This window comes from Manacus candei, unplaced genomic scaffold (assembly GCF_025592945.1).
Source record: "Manacus candei isolate 608988 ecotype Guabito, Panama unplaced genomic scaffold, ASM2559294v1 h1tg000057l, whole genome shotgun sequence".
NCBI classification, from domain to species: Eukaryota; Metazoa; Chordata; class Aves; order Passeriformes; family Pipridae; genus Manacus; species Manacus candei.
The window spans coordinates 11,932,143-11,954,054 of NW_026138105.1; the positions used below are offsets into that span (position 1 = coordinate 11,932,143).

Below are 21,912 nucleotides of genomic sequence, written 5' to 3' on the forward strand. Positions count from 1 at the left end.
GCAGAGCATGGTGACAAGGGAGGATGGTCCTCAGCTCACCAAACCCCACATCCCACCATCACCTCCCTGCTGGGGCACCTGCAGAGCTGAGCAGCCAGGTCCCCCCACAGTGCTGCCTGTCCCAAAGGCTGAGCCTTGGCCCTGAACACCAGCACCTGCCTAGGATTTTTCTGTATATCCAAGGACACTGGCACTACCCAGGTTTCCTGAGGTGCCCAGTGATGCACCCCGGTTTCCCTGTCCACTGCAGGTGCCCAGTTGCTCTGTGTGTCCCAGCAGTACCACAGGGACACATGCCCCTCTCCACAGCCCAGCCACCCTCAGAGCCTTGTGGGTGCACTGTAGTCCCCCTTCCAGCAAAGCCCTCAGAGCCGTGTCCCCACATGTCCTCTTTCTGCCCCAAAATGCAACCATTGTCCCCAAGAGAGCAGTAGGTGCTGCAGACCCAGGAGCGTTGCAGAATCCACACCTCACCTTCTGTATTTAGTGCTTCCCCTTCTTCCCAGTGTTTCTGGTGTTCCAGGTTCCTGCCGCAGCCGTCCCACAGCAGCAAACCAACCTGCCAGCCCCAACCACGGGAGATGGAGCCGGTCCCTGGGCACCACTTGGAACAGGAGGATGAATTCAGCTCGGGCATCTGCCGGTAGCAACGCCGCTGCCCTCAGGGCTGAGTTTGTCCCAGGTTCCCAAACGAGCCACCGGCAGCCGGTGCCGGGGCAGCGCGTCCCTCCCGCGCGTGGCGAGGGTGTCCCTACGAGCGCCGGGGTGCCTGGTGGGGTGCGTGCAGGGCATAGAGCTTCTCCCAGCAGGTCGCCAGCCTGTCCGCCTTCCTCCCGATCTCCCGCAGCTGCTTCCTCCTGCGGCCGGGTCCCCCGCGCCGGGGCTGTGCCGGGGTGCTGCCCAACGGGGTCTGCGGGCGGTGTGCCGAGGGAGGGAGCAGAAATCCCCCCCACCGTCACACAGACGTTAGTCAGGGGACAAAAGTCACCACATGTGGGGTCTGCGTGGGCAGAACTGCAGGCTGAGGTGGCCACACTGCCCATGGTCATGGCAAGGACATGGTCCCAAGTCCCCAGGGGTCCCCAGGGGTGGTTGTCCCCACCTGAGCCAGCAGCGTTCACCCCATAGCACACCCACAGACACCAAGTGAGGTTTCCAGAGCAGCAACAGCTCCATCCCACAGCAGCAGACACCAGGCAGGGTTGTCCCCAGGGGATGTCCCCAGCAGTGGCAGGGAGGACAGTCCCAGCATTGTGCCAGGGCCAGGCAGAGATGGAAGGCAGGATCTAGTGCCTCATTGCCCCGGGGTTTTCCTGCTGGTTAATGAGCTGCTGGGATTGCCATAGGGATCCTCCTGGATGGGGTTTCCCCGACAGAGCCCTGGGGATGCCAGGGGAACCCAGCCCTCTGGGGATAAATCCCAGTTCCTGCCTATGTGCGCCCAGAAGCAAGAGCAGAACTGAGTGGATGCACCCACTGGGTGAGCATCCCGACAGGACAAGGTCTTGTGTTCCTCATCAGCCATGGCATGATGGCACAGGTGGAAAAACCCACTTGAGAGCTGGTGGTAAAACGCTACCAGCCCGTCCCACACCGCCACAGCTGGACTTGCCTCCCTGGCCAGTCTAAAGCTCACCAGGATGGATGTGCCATCAGCATCCCCCAGCTCCCGGGATGCTGCAGGCAGAGCCTGGAGCCTCCTCATGGGCAGCATGAGAGCACTCAGTGGGGCAGGGTCTGCCCACAGCCCTGGGGAACTGGGGGCCACTGGGGTGGCTGGGAAGGAGAGGGCTCCCACCTTGCTGATTTTCCTGCAGTTCTCCCGGAGCACGAAGTCAGTGTTCTTGGCCACCTTCCAGACTGCCAGCTCCTCATGGCTGTGCAGGGTGCCAGCCCCCACCTCCCTCAGGGACATGCTGATGTTGTAGATGGACAGCAGGATCTTCTGGTCCTGGAGAGGAGAGAGGCACATGGCCCCAGGCAGAAAGGGGGGTTCTGTGGTTCCCTGGGGGCTCAGCCCATGCCACACCCCAGACCCAGGTCCCTCAGTGCTCACCTTGTCTGAACGACAAGCCGGCCCAGCCCTCCCGCTCCTGTGCACCGACCCACTCAGGTTTTTCTGGGGAAAAAAAGCAAGAAGATCCAGCACCCCCCAGGATCGGTGCCTCCCACCTGAGGCAAGAATTACCCATTTAAACACAACACCCTCCCCAGTACTGCTGGCAAAGCAGCCAGCTCCGTATTAAGCTTCCAAGCTCATCCCTCCCCACATCCCACAGCAGGGTTGCATCCAGCTCAGCAGCATTCCCCAGAGCCAGGGCTGGGGACCCAGGCAGACACCCGCCCTTGGCTCACCAGGTTCTGGATCTCATGGAAGATGACGGCGTGGTACTGCTGGAGGATTTTGGCGATGCTGCACCTCCTGCCTCTGCTCAGCACAGCCACGAGCAGGAGCAGCAGAACAGCAGAGGAGAGAGCCCGGGGGAAAATCTGCCAGGGAAGGGCTCAGAGTCAGACAGGGATGAAGGGATGCTCCAGGCTCTGCCTTCAGCTCCTAGTCACAAGCCCCATCAGACCTGTCCCTGAAGACACAGGGTGTGCTGGAGGAGCCTCCACTGTCTCTTCCCAGACAAGCCATCTCCACTTGGAGCAAAGCCCTTGGGAAACTACTCCACCTTCAGCCCAGCCCAGCAGCACTGCCCATGGCACACACAGAGCTCTCTCTGGTGCCACCAGCTAAGTTCTTGGTACAGTACTATGCCAGGGACCTGTGTCATTCTATGGGACTCATCCCTGAGCTCTCTGTCCCAACAGGGTTCCAGTAGGTCCCCAGCTTGTGGCATTTCAAGGCCAGAACCTCAACCACCAAAACCCAAAGGGAGCAGAGAGGGATGTGTCCTGCTCCTCGGAGAGGAATGGGAGGCAGGAGCTGCCTGGGGCCCACCAGCAACATCGACACCTGTACCCAAATGGATTCAAACAACCTCGGAAGGACATTCCCACACCTCTGCTGCACGGATGGAATTATTACAACACTTCTCCATCTCCCCCACAGCTCTCACTCATCCCAGGCCCAGGTGCCCTCACCACTAGCCAGACAGAAGCAGCATAAGTGCCTGCCCTTGCCAGCACATCCTGGTTGCTGCTGAGCCAGGGGAACCCCAAGCGCTGATACCTGAGCTGGCGGAGGGGCACAGGGAGGGTGGGGATGGACCCTCTGAGAGATAAGTTCCAAGGCTTTGAAAAAAAGCCAGCACAAGCTCAAGTGACGAAGACCAGGGATATCTGAGCAGCCCCACAGCAGGGGAGAGCATGGGGAGCCCAAAATCTCTGCCAAGAAAGAAGCTCAACAACTCACCACGTCTCCACATCACTGAGCGATGGCACAGCACTGCGGCCCCGGCCTGGCATTTCTATCATTTCACATTGTCAGGAAAAGCCCCCCCCAAACACAACCCTCTCCAAACAACCCCCCCCCCCGTGGTTGTCAGGTCTGGGCAGGCAGAAGGTAGCTCAGCTCCTTCCAAATATGCAACCCCTGCACCGCAGCCAAAGTATGAGCGAGAGGAAGGGGCCGCAACTCTGCCTGCAGCCAGCACCTGCTGCCCCACGGCACAGCTCGGAGGGTCACTGCCCTCCCCCAGCCACCTCTGGCTCTCAGCTTTACCTTCTGCTCTGAGAAGCCAGAAGGAAGAATTTCCCTCACTGAATTCCAAGCCCAGGCAGCCTCCATCCATCCTGTCCTACAGTGGGAAGCTGGAGGGTTTGTAAAACCTGCATCTGCTCCGTGCTCTCCACTTGATGCCAGGCTGGACCTGGCTCCAAAAGGGTGAGAAACCTTTTTCCCACTCTCCCACAGCTCAGCAGGAGTGACTGGATCTTAACACGAGGCACAACCCAACACAGTGTAAGCCTGGGAACCCACGGGCACAGCTGTTACCTCAGAGCACAAGGGCGTGTGAGGAGATGAGCAAATCCATGTGCAACTGGTACAAATCCCACTGGGCTCTTCAGTTTCCTTAATCAGCACACACCTTCCAGCAGAGCCATGCTGGGCTCCATCCAGGGACCAGGAAGGCCAGGGAAGAGCCTCCTTGTGCTGCTGCCTTTGTTCCCTGCAAACCCACTAAGAGATCTTGCTCCAGAGGTGATTCAGCAGAGAGCCAAGGGTATAATCCCTAAGGACACCAAAGGAGAGCGCTGCTTCCATGAGGACACCCTGTCCAAAGTCTAAGGGTTGCTCTCCGGAAGCCTCCTCCACCAGGAAGACAAGGCCATGCAATTTCACCATTTAACTAGGAATGACCCCTGAAGTGGCTTATTAAGCAACTGGGACCCAATTCCAGAAGAAAGCACACCAGCACTCCCAGGCAGCCAAGCCTGGCACTGGGCTCAGACCTCAGCACGGGAGAAAGCACAGTCAGAGCAGCCCATGAAGTAGGTGGGGCAGGAGCTCAGAGGGTTCTGGAGGTGTTTCCCACGCCCCACAGAAAGCAGGGAAGCAGCAGTGACAAGTGACAAATGCAGGGAGAGACCAAGCTTACAAATCCTGCTCCTGGATTCCCACCCTTCAGGATGGAGGAGGAGAAGTTCAACAGTTGATTTAAGGTTATTCCTTCTCCCTTTGCCCCCATCCTACAGCAAGAAGTTACAGGCAGGTGGCACATCCCTTCCTGGGGGAGACTGGCAGAGAAGGAACAGCCTGGGGAAGCACGGGAGCAGGACAAGTACAGCTAATCTCTTCCTCGCTCTAATCCTCCAGCAAACATGAGGAGATAAGGGAAATCACCATTACTGATAGAGCAGCTCCTGGTGGCACTCATGCCAGTCCCAGCCAGTGGGGCAATGAGGGGCAATGCCTGCAGCCAGCTTGGGGACCCCACGGGGATCTATAGGTCCTTCCAGCCAAATGGACCCTGACCCCAACACCCTCCTAACCAAAAGAGCCACCACCCAGAGCCCCAGCACCTGCTACAGCTTGGGGCAGGGACAGACCCTCCCTGTCCCCCCTTGGGACCAGCCCCATCCAAGCCCCATCCCAGACAGGTACAAGATCCACTCCAGCCAAATTCAAGCCTCATCCCAGGCACAGCAGGCTGGTCCCAGCTGGGCGAGCCTTCCCGGCCGGATCAGAGCCCCTTCCTCACCGCCTCCCAGCTCCATCCTATCGCGACTGTCCCAGCCGGATCCAAGCCCCATCTTGACACAGGCCAGTCCCGTTCCGACTGCTCCAACCCCTTTCCCAGCTGGTCTGGTCCCATCCCGACCAGTCCGGGCCACTTCCCGGCCGGACCAGCCTCTCTCCCGCTCGGTCCAAGCCCCATCCCAGGAGAATCAGCCAACTCCCGACAGGTCCCACCCCGGCCGAGCCGACCCCATCCCGGCGGTGCGGGGGACTCCGGTCCAGCGGCAGTGTCTCGGGAAGGGTGTCCGGGAGAGGAGGAAGGTTCCGGGGAGAAGGGGGGTCCCGGCGCACTCACCATGGAGCCCCGCGGGCGCGGCCCCTGCGGCGGCCCCGGGGAGCGCGGCCCGGCCCCGCGTCCCGCTCCGCCGGGGCCCGCGGTTTGAACTTGGCTCCACGGTGGGAGGGGACGGGACACGGCACCGCCGCCGGCCCAGCCCCGGCCCCCGCGGGGGAGGCATCGCCCCGGCCCCCCCGGGCACCGGCGGAGCGCAGAGAGGAGCGGGTCGTGCCCGGGTTGCGGGGTCGGGTCCTGCTCCCGCTGGGCAGCCGCGCAGGGTGGGAGAGGGTCCCCCTGCCCCGAGGGGCCGGCAGAGCCAGCACCCCCCGCTCGCACCCACCCGGGGATCCCAACCCACGCGTGTCCCTACCCCGGGCAGGGCTGGGGCTGCATGTTTTGCCGCAAACCACCACAGTTTCGATTTCTGTTGGGGTGATCGTTTCACTCTGGAGTCACAGTCGGCAGCGGGTGAACACTCACAACCGCACCCACCTACAGCAGAAGTGACTGTCCAGAGCGATTCCCCTAAACTAACGAACAAGAACGGTGTCTCTCTGCTTCCAGCCAAAGCCCCTCTCCTCCTTCCCCTCTGTATTCACCCAGCCCAGACACAGAAAGTGCCCTGAGTCAATTTCGATTGATTTGGGGAAAAAATGATCCGACATCAACAAAGCTTCTCTGAGGTGTGGAACACGGGTGTTTGAGTAAGAGGTAGAACAAATGGTGAATAATCCAGCTCTGCTCAGCTTGCCAGGAACGTTCCTCCCTGGGAAGTGGGACCTACCACGCAGAGCAGCATTCCACCAGGACAGGACCCATATAACTTCTTTATTGAGCTCTTTATAATAGCTAAAATTCATGGGTGCCATAATCCACTCAAAAACCACCAAGACATCTACAAACATAAAAAGGTTCTAAGACTGATGATCTTGATTATGTTTATCTAAAGAACATAATCCCGAAGCTAAGGAATGTAAGCCAAGGGAAAGGGAAGCTGCAGGTAGGAGGAGCAGGTGGCCAAAGGATCCTGGTGCTGCAAGGAGGTGGCACAGGGCCCCTTGCTTGGGGCTTCCACATCTGGAGGTGTGTACACAGCACTAGGAAACCATTTCTTCTCCCACCACCCACAAGGAGCAACTCCCAAGCAAGCCACAGGATCCCAGACCAGTTTGGTCCAAAACAACCTGAAAGCTCATCTCTGCCATGGGCAGGGACATCTTCCCCTAGACAAGGTTGCTCCTTGTGCATTTTCTCCATCACAGGGCTTCTAGGTAGACTTTCCCAACAAGTCCTTACAGGATGTGGTGCAGCCACCTAAGCAAGGGGCAGGAGAAGCATGTGGATCACCTTGGTGGGCACACACAGGGTATCTGGCTCAAGGGAGATGCTCCCAACACAAGTAAGGAATCTCTCCAGCAAGAAAAGCCACATCATCGCATTTCCACTGCCCTTTCCCATCCCAACGTTGCAGCCACCAACCAACAGTAGGGCTGGGCAGAGGGAATTATGCACCACAGGCACCCAGCTTTCCCCAGCACAACACTACACCAGGAATCAAAATGCCATACTGCCTTCCCAGAGCAGCAGCCATGTGAGGAACACAAGGGGTTGAAGGACAGCACACATTGAAAACTATTCTTAAACTTGCTTTTATCCTGCAGTTTCTGCCTCAGTCTTGAATCCTTGTCCAGTCATGTTCCATTCCCATGTCTACCCTCTCCTTCTCACATAATCTCTGTTCCCCTTCCCAAACTCTCCTCCACTCTCTATGATCCCACTCACCAGAAGGATGACAGCGATGGCACAAAATCCCTGAGCAAGAGTCTCTCAACTCCCACCGCCTCTCACTCACCTTTGGAGAACTACAATTCCACAGGACATCCGTGATCTACACCCTTTCACCAGCTATTCCAAAGAAAGCACAAGAGTTTCCGTTATGGACCCAAAGAAAAACAGGCTTTTGCTTCCAGACCAACCGTTTCTGCTCCAGCGTTAAGAGATGGGCATCTCCGTTTTGGCAAAAGGCTGTAGCCCAGCCTGGTGCAGCCACCACAGGCAGGCACCTTCCCAGAGTGGTGGGAGCCTGATAAGTCCAAAGGTTTCTGCTATCAGACCCACTCTTCCCAGTCAGAGTCAAAGGGCGAGACCACGCTCAAAGAGAACAGAAGGAAACAAAAAAAACAAGCTGTATTTTATACATATTTTCCAACAATAAGGGAGTTTCTCCTCCAACTAAATACATGGGATAACACACATCCACAGACCCAGATACTGCTGCTATATCCTCACATGTAAGACAGTACAGCTTCTCATTCTATGATCACAAGAAAGTCAGGGGTTTGGGGTAGAAATAGTACAGATCACAAGTGTAGAAAATTGAAGACAGCGTATAAAGGGTCCCAAACACAAAGCTCTCCCTATAATGAGTTCACTTTTTTCCATCTGCACTTGAAGAGAGCCATCTCCCACCCCTCAACCACAGGCTGTGCAACAGCTCACAGTCTCCCAACGACTCTAAATAAAGGTTCTTCCTTCAAAGGGCTTTCAAGGATTGCTGAATTTTGCCTTGTTACTTTAAAACTGTGCTTAATGAACTCAGACACCTAAAAGAATAAGGTTTATCATTTACATTTAAAAATTGAGGAAAAGTTGTCTAAAAATATGCTTTTGAATACAACAAAATGCTCCAGCTGCTCAGTTTGAAGGAACATCTCAGAGCTGTGTGGCAGCTTGTCAGCAGAGGAGACCAAGCTAAACCAGCTAAAGAAGAGGAACCAGCCCAGACCTTTCCTGGTGCTGCTGGGCTGGTCCCCAAACTCCACTCATCTCCTTCAAGAACACTCAGTGTATTCCAACAGCAACAATCCAGATCTGCTGACAAGGAACCAGCCTCAGATGGGTCAAACACTAAAGGGGGACAGGGAACACATGCCAGGGCTGAGAGCAGAGGGACTGCCACGTACCAGAATCCATACAAGCGCTAATTAAAGCTTGTGTTTGCAGGGGGGAAATCAGGAATCAACATGGAATTGCCAACAGAGGCTCACAAGACTGCTTGTGTCTCCTACATGACACTAGCAACAATGCTCTGATGTGCTGCAGAAGCTGATGGTCATGCTGAGGAAAGAAGGAAGGAGCTGTTCCTTCTGGGAGAAAGCTCCTTCGTATCGCCACACATCTCCTGTTCTCCAAAATCTGTGCTCCTGTGAGGACCAACGCACCACAAGCAGGGAAGTCCTACAGAGTCCACTGAGGCAGCTGGGGCCAGCACACTCTAGAAGGTATTTTTAAGCTTGGCTGCCACAAGCACGAGAATCTCTCCGATCTTTTTCTGCCAATTCTCTATGTCCTTGGAGACATCACACCAGAGCTCCCCGTGGCGAGGTTCAGCGTTCTCACAGCGCTTCCTCACCTCTTCTTGTTGTTCCTACAGGGAAGAGAAACGATGGTTTGTCTTCGTTTGTTCTAGCATGGAACCAAAAATTTAACAGCCCTCCCTGATTCAAATACTCTTCCAAAGCTTATGGTGAGGTTTGGGGTCTGTTATTTTCAAAGGCAATATGGAAGCCCCAGTCAAAATTCAGAAGCAGCAACTCTCCTGCCTGGCTGAACAAACTGGCCAAGTTACAGCCGAGCAAGTTTTGGCTACAGCAGAGAAACTGCAGCAGAAACTTCCTGTGCGTTACCGCCTGCAGGAGCTCTGTCAAGTGAGAGGTCTCTCTGAAGTCAGAAGATAAACACCCCCATCATTTCAGGAATATCAGGCAGTAAAAACTGCCGTAAGAGATCAGAACAGGCTGTTCCTCTGGCTGTGCTCACATGCAACCTGCACTTGACACTTGGGAGAAACAGCACCACTTACACAAACCCGGCATCACAATTCCAGCACAATCTCCTCCGAGCAAGGCTGTGTTTTACAGGAAGAAGATTGATTTCAGAGATTTTTGCACGAGCCAGCACGACTGTGGAGAGCAAAGCAGTCTGAAAGACAGCTCAGCTACTGACAGCACCTTTTAAAAGCCACCACACAGGCCTGTTCATGCTCATTCATGACCAGGCGTGACAGCCAGCCTCACCTGTGACCACGCAAGCAGCAGCAGCATGCTCAGCCCAGCACCACAGCAATACCAGGGCTGGGCAACCCACATCAGCCAGGGATTGCTGCTGCCTTGCCTGTTCCCAGGCACACACTCACCTCTGTGCCGTGCTGGAGCTCAAATTTGTAAAAGAATGCCCAGGCATCCCCCAGGTCCGAGTCGATCTTCACTGTCCGGTGGAACCACTCTCTGGCCTTGGTTATTTTACGCTCACTCCAGAAAAGCCTGTTGGGAAAAGCAAAAGGGAGTTGACAAATAGCCTCACTTTAGAGGAAGATGCCAACCCACAAGCACTCCAACCTAAAGGCTCTACGAGTATTCCAATTTTTTGCTCTCTCCATAAGGAAACAGCAGATTTTTAGGCATCTGCAGGCCATCCTGCCACTGAGAAGCGATGAGAGGACTGAAAAGAACAACCAGCACTTCCTCTTCACTGCCCAGCAGTGAGGCAGAATAACTCAGAGGATTACTTAGCCCCGGGCAGAGACAGACTCTCCTGAGAGGGGAAGCATTACTGAGCTCAACCTTTCCTAACTCAATGGCTTTAATTCTGCTGTTCCAGATTTCGTGTGGAAAAAGACAGGATCGCATGCCTACATCTATTCCCACTCCTCCAATTTCTTAGCATTTCAAGTCAGTTTTAGCATCTAACAATTAAATAACTTCTGAAAGCTGGTAATTGCCTGCTGTGTGGTCACACGCTCACACCCACACAGCCTGCTCCAGTGGAGCAGACCTGCCTTGCCAGCCCCACTTTCCAAGGAAAGACGAGCACGGAGCTTCTGCACTCAAACCCCAGCCTGGTACCTGCCCCACTGCTGCCATTTCATCCAGGCACTGGGTGAACACTGAAATTTCTCCCCAGTGTTGGAACCAGCTGAGTCTCTTGGTTTCACTCCTTTGCATTAAAGAGTTCATTTGAGCTATAAGGTCTTTATCAAATCAGCCAGCCCTCATAAAGAGCTTAGCCAGTCATAAAATTATACAGCTTATGTGATTGTTTTTAAGCCCTATAATACTCTTGATTGTTCCGTGTTAAATAAACTGTCATTTAAAAGAGCACGAACAATGATAGCAGAGGCTTAACACCTGCAAGTAGTGGCCATTTTCAGCAATATATTTACCAAAAGTTTTTCACAGATGTGTGACACTCTGTACCTACAGGCAAGTCGTGATGGGAGGTGGAAGCTGTTTATGTTGGGATTAGCTGTTAAACTGCCTGAGGTTGCACCAGAAGGGGCCTGGGAGCAGTTTCCATAAAGCAAAAGTTAACATTTTTCTCACTTGCTGCTAAAGCTGAACAAGTCAGCTGTCAGGATCTGGCAGAACCCAGTGTTGCAGTCACTGGAGTGTATCCTACAGTTTTCTTTGGCTTATAAAATAGAGTTGTGAAAGAATTGGGCAACTTTGAGCAAAATGCCTCCTGCTTTAACCTCTTCCGCTTTTCACAAAGAGAGAAAAGTTAAGTTTGTTCCCATCACAGCTGCTGTAGAGCTGTTCACACATCAGAGCAGGAAGGATATGGCAAGAGTCAATTCTGATAGTGGGTTTTCATCACTGGAAGCCTCACAACTCAATCTAGACAAGAAGAGAAATCCTAGTAGATCATTTTCCCATTTCAGAGAAGCAAACTACAGTATGGCTGGTGGTTTGAATTCTGGGAAGGGCCACAACTGAAGAACACTGGCATGGCAGAAATTCAGGAGCAGCACAGAATCTAGCTCAGAATTAAAAAAAAAAAAACACCTGACAGAATCGAGGATAGAGAGAAAGGATGAAAAATATACAGTCAGTCACATAAAACTTGAAAAATAACCAGTAAAAAAAATGTCCTTATTTTCATAAATACTTCAGTCACATCCTAAACCACTTAATTAAGCCTAGTTCACCTGACAGCACAATGAAATCCCTTTCAAGGGACAGAAAGAAAGCAGTCTGCAGGGTGCCAATACCCTGCACTGGCAAAGGGCTCTGTGTGAGTGTATTATTGTCTGTGCCAGTCCCAGACCCACCAGAAGAGCCCGAGGGCAGGGCTGACATCCCCCGCTTGGAATCAAGGGAGAGATTTGCACAGTTACTAGGAGACAGCTCGAGAGCTGCTCCTTGCTTTGGGACTTATTAGAGCTGCTGCAGCCAGGATCACATGGCTGTGCTGGAGTGCAGTGATTCATCCTGGATGCAGGCACACACAGACATGGATATTTTTACTGCATCAAGCAGAGGAACTCACTTGGCCACAGCCAACAGGACATGTGGGTCATGTTCACACTTCTTGAGAGCATCCACACTCTTGGTCTTTCGTTGCGGTCGCGCTTCAAGGAAAATTGCCTCTGACCACAGGATTCCTTAATCAAGTCAAGTAGGAAGATTGTTTAGTGTTAGAGATTAACCCTCCCCACTCTGCCATCAGTGCTCTCTAACACAAGCAGCACTATGGCCCCCATCCCGGTGGTTATCCACCCCCAACCTCATCCCAGATCCCTCTTTCCACGAAGACCCTTCACTCAGTACTCTGAATTTTTAGCTCCTGCGTGCACAATGCTGGACCTTCAGCTCTGAAGGCCTCAGTGCCATAATTCCTGCAGCTCCAGCACTGCCTAACCCAGAGCTCAGGCTTTTCACTGAGTGAAAAGTGTGAGACGCTACAAACTCTGGAACAGGAAGGGCAAACCTGTGTTTCCAAAGGGAAAGGTATCCACCTGTCTGAACAGGAAACTGAAGTGGCAGAAGTCCCAAAAGGTGCAAAGTACAGTTTGGGAGCAGTTTCAAGGATGCTGGACAGCACCACAGTCTTATTGATGCTGGCTCTGCACACTCTGATGAAGGACAGAGTATGTCCAGGAAAGGTGGGTTTAATCCCTAGCTCCTGTCACTCCCAAAAGCAAGGAAGGAAATATGCTCAGGGGAGCATGAAATCTGCAGTTTCTCATGTCAGCCAGCCACACCTGATCACTTCAAAGCAAAGCCTGAGAGCTGGTGTCTGCCAGGACTCTTTCAAAGTGCTCTCGCTTCCCATAAACGGCACCACGGGAACACACGTGAGCTTTGATGACGGCAGTGACAGACTGGAGGGGAACTCTCCTCTTCTTGCTCTTTATATATAGGATCACAAACACCACTACATTTCAATTTTACTCTTTGTACAGCCTGTCCACATCAGCCATAAGCCATGAGGAATCAATTCAGCAATCAGTGGACACAAACCTCTGGTTTACATGTCTGCAGGTGGCCAACGAGCCAACTCCTGCAGGCTTCAATTCTCTTGTTGAGGTTTAAGATAAAGTTGGAAGCAATTTTTTTAAACAAAAACTGAGATCCTGCTGCCCATTTCCATAGCAACAGGCAAGATCTGTAAAAGAGCCTGCGGTGGCAAACACTCATTAAGCATTAGGTCATTCACAAAACAAAGCAGGGTTTGGGTGGTGCTTTGGTGACCCACTCGCATGGAGAGCAGCTTGCAGTGAGTTTATCATGTCATAAAAGTCACTTAATTCCCTATTATTTCACTGGGATTAGGCAGCCATCAATTAAACACCTTTCAAAACCTAGCCTGAAGGCAAGCTAAGCCGGCTTGCCCTGCAGTAAGTTACTACAATTTGTAGTTATGTGACATCTCCCCAAAGGTGTCAACATGTTTAAATAATTAAGTCCTCCTGCAATTCTCCCCCAAAACAGGGAAACATTCGGCACTTTCTCCTCCCATCCCAAAAGGCAAATGTTTCCACTGCTGGTTAGAACCAACTGACTTACATTATATGACCTATTAGCCTTTTCTTACATGAGCTAAAATAATCAAAACCCAGGACTGAACGTTTATGGTACATGATCCCCTAATTATGACTACAACTGAAATTTGCTGCCACCACAAGTTATTAAACTCACAGTGGTGCAACCAGCATGGGCAAACTGGCAACTGGGAATCTCCTAAGGCCAGATGTACTCCCAGGAGACAGGGAAAACACCATTCCTTTACCACTGAACTTCCTAACTACAAACACTCAAGTGTCTTTCTTTAATTTTAAACCTTGGCAGACTTCTACCAGCTTCAGAGAAAAACTAGCCCCTATCCAAAGATGCTTTCACAGGAGACCTGGGGACAAACTGTGGACCACAGATGTAATAATACACTGGATACTGCAGAAAAAAATGGAACAACACAACCTGTGACCCCTCTGGTGTGAGACAGCACAAAGCAAGTGTGATTATTCACAAAACCCCTCAACATTTTCTTTGCAGAAGGGTGGCTGACACCTCTCTGAAACACTATATTTTGAGACCTGGCCAGAAAGGACATCTCAGGAAAAGATGTGTCTCTGTCAACTGGGCAAAACAACCATGTTTAAGGTAGAAATGAGATCCAGCTCACCCGAATTGGGGCACTCTTGCAATGCCTTGGCCATCAGAGTGTTTGCAATGTTCTTCAACCCAGCTCGGTACTCCAATCGCACAGACTCCAACCTGGGAGGGAAGAGACTCTGATGATATTTATGACAACATATTCACTAGGGAGAAACAAACTGTGAGTCACTGGAAACTGCAAACATCTGCCCATATTCCGAATAAGTGTAGGTGACTGACATCTTCCCATTCCTCTCCCATCTAAAAATAAGCGTGACTTTTATTCCATAATGGCTCAGATCAAAAACAATCTGAAAAGGGGACTGCAACAGAAAAGAAACAGCCCTGGGTTTGCAAGCTTTGTGCACTACAACTATCAGTAAAGAAAAAAACTTCCAGGCTCAAATGGCTGAGCAGATGTGAAATAGCTGGCCTGGAGACTGCATTAAATTTTTAGCCCAAATTCAGTTAATCTCCACACAACTCACCAGAGATCTGGATTTTTTGGATTCTTCAGGCGAGACTTTTCCAGGATGGCTCTTGCTCTAGTCAACTGCCCAACTTTCTCCTCCAGCCTGGACAGGAGAAGCCACAGGGGTATGGAATGGGGGCATTTCTTCAGCTGTTTAAAAAAAAAAGTACGGTAATAGGTAGATTTGAAAAGAATATTATCACCCTTATAGCAAAGAAATTCCCTATCTACATCCTCCTGGAGAGTTTAGAAGAAGAGAGACAAAGTTGTCACTCAAATTTCTCCAATTATTTTTACAGCACAGAAGTCAAGTTTATCCTGTATCCAAAACAATTGGGTCAACATTAAGCCTGACTGAGCTATCCCAGCAGCAGGAGAAAGAACACACCTCCCTTAAATCTGTGCTTCTGGAGAGAGAGGGCTCTCATACATCCCCAAACCACAGCAGAGTGTGCAGGAAGTAATTAAAATACCGACTCTGGCAGAAACCTGTGTCCAAATTACTTTGATGGTTGTCTGACTTTGAGCATTCATATCCAAGGACACCAATTACCATTTAAAAGAGACAGGAGTGCTCTGTAGGTCACCTCCTTTCACTGTGTGTATCTAAGAGCAGGTGAGGAGGATTTTCTTTTAAGACTTCTGCTTTTAGTCTTTACAGGTCTTAGAGAATTACTGTGCAATGCCTTTTTTTCCTTTTTTCCTACCTGAGAGGACTCAGACATACAGCAAACTCAAGCAAGAAAGTGAATTTTGCACATGGATAATGGATAAGAGAAATTCTTGCTGCTTATTTCAAGGTCCTAATTTTTATGGTTTTTTTACTGTTTTAACCAATGACAGAATGAACAGAAATCATCTCTTTGGCTCCCCATTTGGATTCAAAGACAGACATGTCTCCACACCAGAAGCATAAAGCAAACCTGCATATCCATCTTACCCCTTGATTATAAGCCTCCCGTGCTTTCTCTACCAGCTCTTTTTGTTCCTCAATTTGTCCTTTCATCATCCACAGTTTGGGGAAGTCCTCATAGTGCTTCAGGGCTTCCTCACACAGCTCCTGGGCTGCAGCAATGTTCCCAAGCACCCATTCCAACTTCACAGACTTCATGAAGACCTGGGAGCAAACCAGAGCTGTTTACCACCAGCAGCCACTGAAAAACCATTAGTCTGTCAAAGCAGTGGGTTCCCACTTTCATACATTCATTAGAATGTTATTGATTAGCTACAGTGTGAAGTAAAATAAAAATAAAAATATCAGGGTTAAATAATAGTGGGAACAGATAAGAAAGAGAAAGGTAAATGCAAAGATTAAAGGAGTTGGAACAGTATGATCAACATTTGCATAGAGCTGGCATTTGCAACATCACAGAATCATCACAGAATCATAGAATGGTTTGGGTTGAAAGAATATTTGTACAAAGAGCACAACCAATTAACAAATTTGAGCCTGATTTATCAGTACAGTCTGATCTCAGATCCAAGCTACCAAAACCACGTATTCCTACTTATGGTTTCAGGCTGTAACTGTTGTCCTGCTCATTACAAACTGGTACATCTATTTTTCTGGCCCCCAAAGCCTTCCTTTTGGCTGTGCAGGGAAGTCACAGCTGTGAGAAATGCATTATAGACTCAAGGCTCTCTCACTACTCTTTGATCCCTGTCCTTCCCATTCACAAACTGCCCCCAGCATGACCTTGCAAGAGAGGCATGAAGTCTGAGATCAGAGCTTCTACCCCAGCTGCAGAAGCTCCCTGGCTGACAAGAGCAAAAGAGGACAGTTTAAAAGATCTAGGATGAAGCACCAACTGAGGGAGAGGAAGAGAGGACAAAGATCAAACTAATTTTTCTTTTACTTGGACAAGTTAAAATGCTTTCGTAGGAAGAGCTGAAAATTGACAAAGTTTATCATACCAGAGGTAACTGGAGATAAACACAAGAGTGTAGGTTTAAACACCAAACCACCCCAGAGCTGACTTTAGTACAAGCATAAGTGAGTCTTCTGTGAAAGTATTTTCTCTCTCTTTTTCCCAAGAGTGCTTTTATGCAACACAATCATTATACAAACAGCTGTAAACTGGGAATTTCCTGACTTTTGCCATTTGTGTAAAAAACAAATTGAAACCCTTCACTTTATCCTAGCCTTTTTTTCCCATCATGCCACGACAGTGTGTTGCAATCCGCCGGAGAAGCGCTCAGCGAAGCGGCCGCACGGCCCAAAAGGCAATGGCAGGGAGCCACATGGTCAATCCCTAAGGCCACAGAACTGAAGGAACTCCTCCTTCCGTCCCAAATCCCCCGTGGCCAAGTGGTCTGAGCTTCTCCACCCTCCCCATGTCCTTACCCTTGCTGTGGGGGCACTGCTGCGAGCTTTTGCCAGCAGCCTCCTCGCTCTTTCATACTCATTGTTCTCCGACTCGAGCTTCACGGCAGCGAGCCAGATCTCCTCGCTGTTGGGGTTGGCCTGCAAGAACACAAAATGACAGACAAATGCACACAGTGAATCAACAGCAGATTTAATCCTTCGTTTGATCCAGATTAAAATTGAAATCAGAGCTTTGTCAATCCACAGTAGGATTTTTTAATTATTTTTTTTTTTCAGTTCAAGCTCCTCCCAGTCTTCTTTGACCTTTGAAGTTTATAGAAATTCTCCAAAACAGATGGGCAACACAAAGATGTATGCCAGTTTGGAAGCTGGATGCTTCTCAGTTGTTGAAAAGAATTAATGCTTGATCTTCTGAACTTCCAGTTTAAACACTGAAAACATCACAGGGTCTGCCACAATGAGACCCTCATTTTATTACCCCAAGCAAAAAAAAATGCAGCTTGAATTCCCCACTGAGGTCTGTGAAAGCTCCTCCAATAAAAGTCATCCATGTCAAGAACTTTTCAGGATGGTAACAAAGAGCACCAAGACCAAATTCAGGAACTAAATATCTTTTACCTTCCATCTCAAGACCTGTCATTTTTTTTTTTGCTATCTCTTAGATTCTAAGCCTAACTCTCAGTATTAGAACTACTCTGCCTATCTTTCTTACAGCACTGAGCAGACAATTCCCTTCATTTTGCATTGGATTAGTGGGTTTGGTCTAAACCAAAAGTAATACAGTGACCTCATTAATTAGGGCAGACCCAAACCCTTTCCCTGAGGTGACCCAAGAGAAGGGGATTCTGATCCATGAGTGGGGTTGGTGGGAGCCATGGTAGTAAAACTGATGGTTTGCAAACTCATATAATCATAAAATGGTGTGAGTTGAAAGAGACCTTGAAGATCATCTCATGCCAACCCCTCTGCCATGGGCAGGGATGCCACTCGCTAGGTCAGGTTGCTCAGAGCTCCCATCCAACCTGGCCTTGAACACCTCCAGGAATGGGGCAGCCACAGCTTCTCTGGGTAACCTGTTCCAACTCAGAACCTGGTGTGGTACTACTGAAAGAGTAAGAACACAGTCTTCCAGCTTGCTGCTATTTTACAGGAGAACATTTTGTCACACAAACAAAGAACAGCGGAAGTCTCCACCATTTTGAAAGGCAGCAGGAATCAGGTGTTGACAGAAAAAGCCTCCTCTGTATTCTTTACCTGTCACACTTAACACTATCTGACACATCTAACAGACCCACCTGGAAAGCCAGGGCCAAAATGCTTCTGGCTGCTGGCACATCTCCCGCCAGCCACTTGGATTTGGCTCCCATGAGCCACAGCACTTCTGCTTTGGGACAGTGGGCAACAGCTCTCTGCAAAAGAGCCTCCAAGGATTCCCTGAGACAAGAAAGAGCAAGTTACAATCCCTCCAGGTACTGCCAAAGGCGAGATCTTGCACACCAATTTCACTATCACTCAATGTTATAAATATTGTTGCAAAGTCCAAAGCTGTAAACCTTGATAAGTTGTTTCATAACAAGGAAAAGGGTGGGGTCTTTTTTCACAAGGGTTCTGAAATCAGCACTCCACAAACGGCTCATTGTTCAGACACCTTTGCCTGACAGAGTCTGTGGAAAGAGCCCTCACAGAAACTGCTCCTTTCTCTTGGAAAGAGCCATTCTCTTTAACAAACCTTAGTAGAAACTGAGATAGGAAGTTTTTCAGAGTTATTAGATGAAGCTGGCTTGATCTTACTGAATTTATTTTTTTCTCCTCTGGAAAATATACTTTACAGGTAGAACATGGGGCTTAAAAGCCAGCCACCACTGGGAAACATGGAAGAACAACATCAAAAGCAAAGGTGTGTTTGTTCCCAACTAAAAAAAGGCTTGAATGAGGCAGAATTCAGCATCTGCAGTCACTTCCACACTACAGCCTTGTTGGCTTTAATAAGGATGATTCCACATGTATAAGTGGCCTACTGCAGAGATTGTTTGCTTTCTTCTAAACTTTGGGCAGAAAGCTCCTGACATGTAAAGCTTTATGAATAAACTTTGAAAAGAGCCTGAGCTGTGACAGTGTAACATCAATCTTAATTCAGGATGTGATACACATTCACAGTATGTTTAATCAGAAAATGCCAGAGATGCTTGGACAACTTCAGCAATGAAGCAGTTTATCTATGAAAATTAAATAAAACACATTTTAGGTGATTTGTATCCCCATACTTTTCCAGAAAAGCCTTCTCAAAGATGACTGTTCCTACCTTGCCTATTCAGAGCTATTTTTACCAAGTAATCCCTATTGCCAAAAACCATTTTATGACTTCATAAAACCTAATGATGTTCTGAGCACAACAATAACAAAGAAGGTCGGACCTGCAAACAACATCAGCAAGTTTCCACCAGCTGCACTAATTCGTGCAAGACAGCACTTCAGGGATCATCTTGTCGCCTCCCTTCCTCCCCAGCCTCTCACCCTGTCACAGGGATGAACCCCTCCATGCAGGGATTATGCAGCACACATACCTGGTTCCATGGTTCTTCTCAAAGTAAGCTGCTCGCAGCCACACACTCTTCTTGCTGGGGAAAACTTGCAAGGCATAAGCATAAATTGCTCGGGCACACTCCAGGGCATTATGAGCAACACACTAAAGGAAAACAGATCAGAACTAAGTCAGCTTAGGGGTGCAGTGGAATCGAGAGCAAGAAGGAATTACACATGCATAATTCAACACAGAACTCACTAACTCGGTGTAATCCATGAATTGGGGCATTATAGAGAACAGAACACCTACTATCAGCTTTTTAAAAGGAAGCAGGGAAGGAATTTCCGAGCATCCCTCTACAGAGCACAAGTATCCCTGGCCTTTCAGTGGGACTGACACACACAGGCCAGCTTGAAACATTAGTAAGGCACTGGAAAGGCTCTCATGTTTGCACTTCATTTTGTTATTTCACAGGCAAAACCCTAAGCACCACAGAATGTGCCCCCCACTGCTCAGAGCCCAGTTCAAGGCCAGTGAAGTTGGACATTTCTCATGCTGAAACATGATTTAGTTTTTAGCACATGTTCAAACTATTCCCCTAAAGCAAAGAAAGCCTGGTAAAAGTTTTACCCAGTCTTACATTAACTCTTGAGCTACAATGTTTAGGCCTCAATCTCAGCTCCCAGCTCCTTTACTCAGACCTCAATCTCTGTTGATGTCAGACACCCATAAAAGAAATCCACACCAAAACCAGTAAACAATCTATCTGAATGTCAACTTTTTGGTTAGTAAAAATTCAAATCTGAATAAAGCTCTATAATCCAATAATTTCCTGAGGCACAAAGTGGTCAAAGGCAGGCAGGTGGTGTGGGAATCACATCCACTTTCACTGGAAAAGCCATTTCCCAGGGTCCAGTTCAATTTCCTCTAATTAAAAAACACAAAACCCACAACAAAACAGACAAGAGCAACAAAAACCAGCAGCACAGCTGGACATACACTGTCTGCATCTTCCATCCAGGTATGTTTCCGATCTTCTTCCTCAATCCCGATCCCGATCACAGCTCGCATGATCGCCTGGCACGTGGCCACACTCCCAGCTTTATCACATTCCTCAGCATCCTAGAAACAAGAGTAAAACCCTGCTCAGCATAAGAAGTTAAATTCTGCAGTGGCAACTCCTCAGTTGCAAACACAAAGACATTGTGGGTCGGGGCCACAGCACAAATATCTTATTACTCAAACACATCTGGACACTAACTAGGAGCCTGCACCCACAAGGAAGGTGCTGGAGTTGCACACAGAGTCATTCAGAAGTTGGTTAAGAAACAGAACACACCAACTGCATCCACTGAAAAGGAATAAGTGTGACAATGTGTGACCTTTCCAGCCCCAAAAGTCTCTTCTTACAGCTCCACGACCCTGCGCTGAGCCAAGCAGGGACCTGGCCAATAAAAGAGTGTAAAAATTTCACAAGGAAGTATTTTAACATCAAAACTACTGACCTTCTTGCAGCTTTGAGATAACTGTTAAGCTTCAATATGGGCTAAGCAGTAAGTGAATTTAAATGAATACCCCCTCAACCAGTGTTAAATCAAAGGTGCAAAGGCTCTCTCAACACAGTATGTACAAGAAAGTGGAGTTTCCTGACACACAAAGCTTTCAGAAAGCCAAGCATGTCTTGCTTAAACTTGTTGGAAAGACCTCTGATCAGATAACAGAAATGGAACAGTTCTACTACTGAGAAGGAACTCGAGAAGACAACGATGTGCTGGTGGTTTTTTTTAGAGAGAAGTTGAAATTAACCTTTATTTTACTGTTGTAAAGAAAGTTAGAATTCTCCTAATAATATTATTATCAATGCTCTTAAGCAGTGTGCCAAGATTTTGCTGCCTTGACCCACTGTAAGTGATCTTAGTAGGAAACTTCTTTAAAGACTTAAGCTCAAGGACATAGGAGAAAAGAGGTTCAGTACAGGACTAAGAGAGTATTTCCTACATGCTGCAAATGCAGCATTTGTATTGATTTCTCACAACACTATCTGACAAAGATTTCTGGGGCAAACAAATACCTTTTAAGCCAAAAGAGACATATGCAAAAGATACCTAAATCCTTTACTGGAGGCTTTAAGCCTCTGTTCTACTTAAGGCAGCAGCTGCTTCAACTTGAAGCTGCTTATCTTCCAAGACAGAAGTAAACCAGACATTTTTCAACAAAACACATATGGTGTTACTCCAGGGTATCACTTATGGCCTTGACCCTACACAGTTTCCTAGTCTCATCTCTTGTATCTTCACAGGGAACTCCACTGATAAGCCAGGTGCAAAACTACTCTGCCCCACAACACCCACCATCAGCAGCCTTCAAAACAGAACCTGAAGGGCTCCCATGGGCCTTCAAGACCAAGCACATACCTGTATCCACTGCTCTCTGTTGATTTCCACACCATTAGCCCTAAGAGATGTGATGGCTCTGTCAATGATTTTCTCCACCATCTGGGTGTTTCCATTGGCTTCCTCCAGTTTGGCAGCAGTAATCCAGATGTGACGATCCGTCGGAATATTCTCCCGGGCTTTGTTAAGGACTTTACGAGCGTTCTCATATGTCTCCAGTCTTGCCAGCGCGAGCCACAGCTGCAGAGCAACAAAAGATGTACTTGAGATGAGAACAAGGAGATGACAAGGCTGCCGTAT

At 49.3% G+C, this 21,912-nt stretch overlaps 2 protein-coding genes across 2 annotated transcripts in view; both read right to left on the reverse strand.

Annotated features, from left to right (window-relative positions):
- On the reverse strand, positions 1-7,924 carry CUNH20orf204 (chromosome unknown C20orf204 homolog). Its single transcript, XM_051803422.1, has 6 exons — positions 7,895-7,924; positions 7,439-7,564; positions 2,356-2,490; positions 2,057-2,119; positions 1,799-1,951; positions 1-910 (listed from the first exon to the last, which is right to left on the reverse strand). The coding sequence occupies exons 1-6, from the start codon at positions 7,922-7,924 to the stop codon at positions 752-754; spliced, it is 666 nt and encodes a 221-aa protein (XP_051659382.1). The 3' UTR covers positions 1-751.
- Positions 7,631-21,912, reverse strand: part of PRPF6 (pre-mRNA processing factor 6) — a 24,711-nt gene continuing 10,429 nt past the window's right edge. Inside the window, exons 11-21 of the mRNA XM_051803389.1 lie at positions 21,634-21,852; positions 20,219-20,341; positions 19,260-19,381; positions 17,991-18,129; positions 16,714-16,833; positions 15,310-15,486; positions 14,386-14,519; positions 13,926-14,017; positions 11,790-11,904; positions 9,658-9,784; positions 7,631-8,889 (exon numbers count right to left, since the gene is read on the reverse strand). Of these exons, the coding sequence (XP_051659349.1) occupies positions 8,737-8,889; positions 9,658-9,784; positions 11,790-11,904; positions 13,926-14,017; positions 14,386-14,519; positions 15,310-15,486; positions 16,714-16,833; positions 17,991-18,129; positions 19,260-19,381; positions 20,219-20,341; positions 21,634-21,852 (1,521 nt within the window). The 3' untranslated portion in view covers positions 7,631-8,736. The remainder of the gene's footprint in view (positions 8,890-9,657; positions 9,785-11,789; positions 11,905-13,925; positions 14,018-14,385; positions 14,520-15,309; positions 15,487-16,713; positions 16,834-17,990; positions 18,130-19,259; positions 19,382-20,218; positions 20,342-21,633; positions 21,853-21,912) is intronic.

Excerpts from the sequence above, each read along its gene's own strand:
- CUNH20orf204 (XM_051803422.1), bottom strand. The coding sequence starts at position 7,924 with ATGGCTCTCTTCAAGTGCAGATGGAAAAAA. Across the intron at positions 2,491-7,438 it reads TTAACGCTGGAGCAGAAACG|ATTTTCCCCCGGGCTCTCTC; the intron begins GTTGGTCTGGAA and ends CTTCCCTGGCAG. Across the intron at positions 2,120-2,355 it reads TCCATGAGATCCAGAACCTG|AAAAACCTGAGTGGGTCGGT; the intron begins GTGAGCCAAGGG and ends TTTTTTCCCCAG.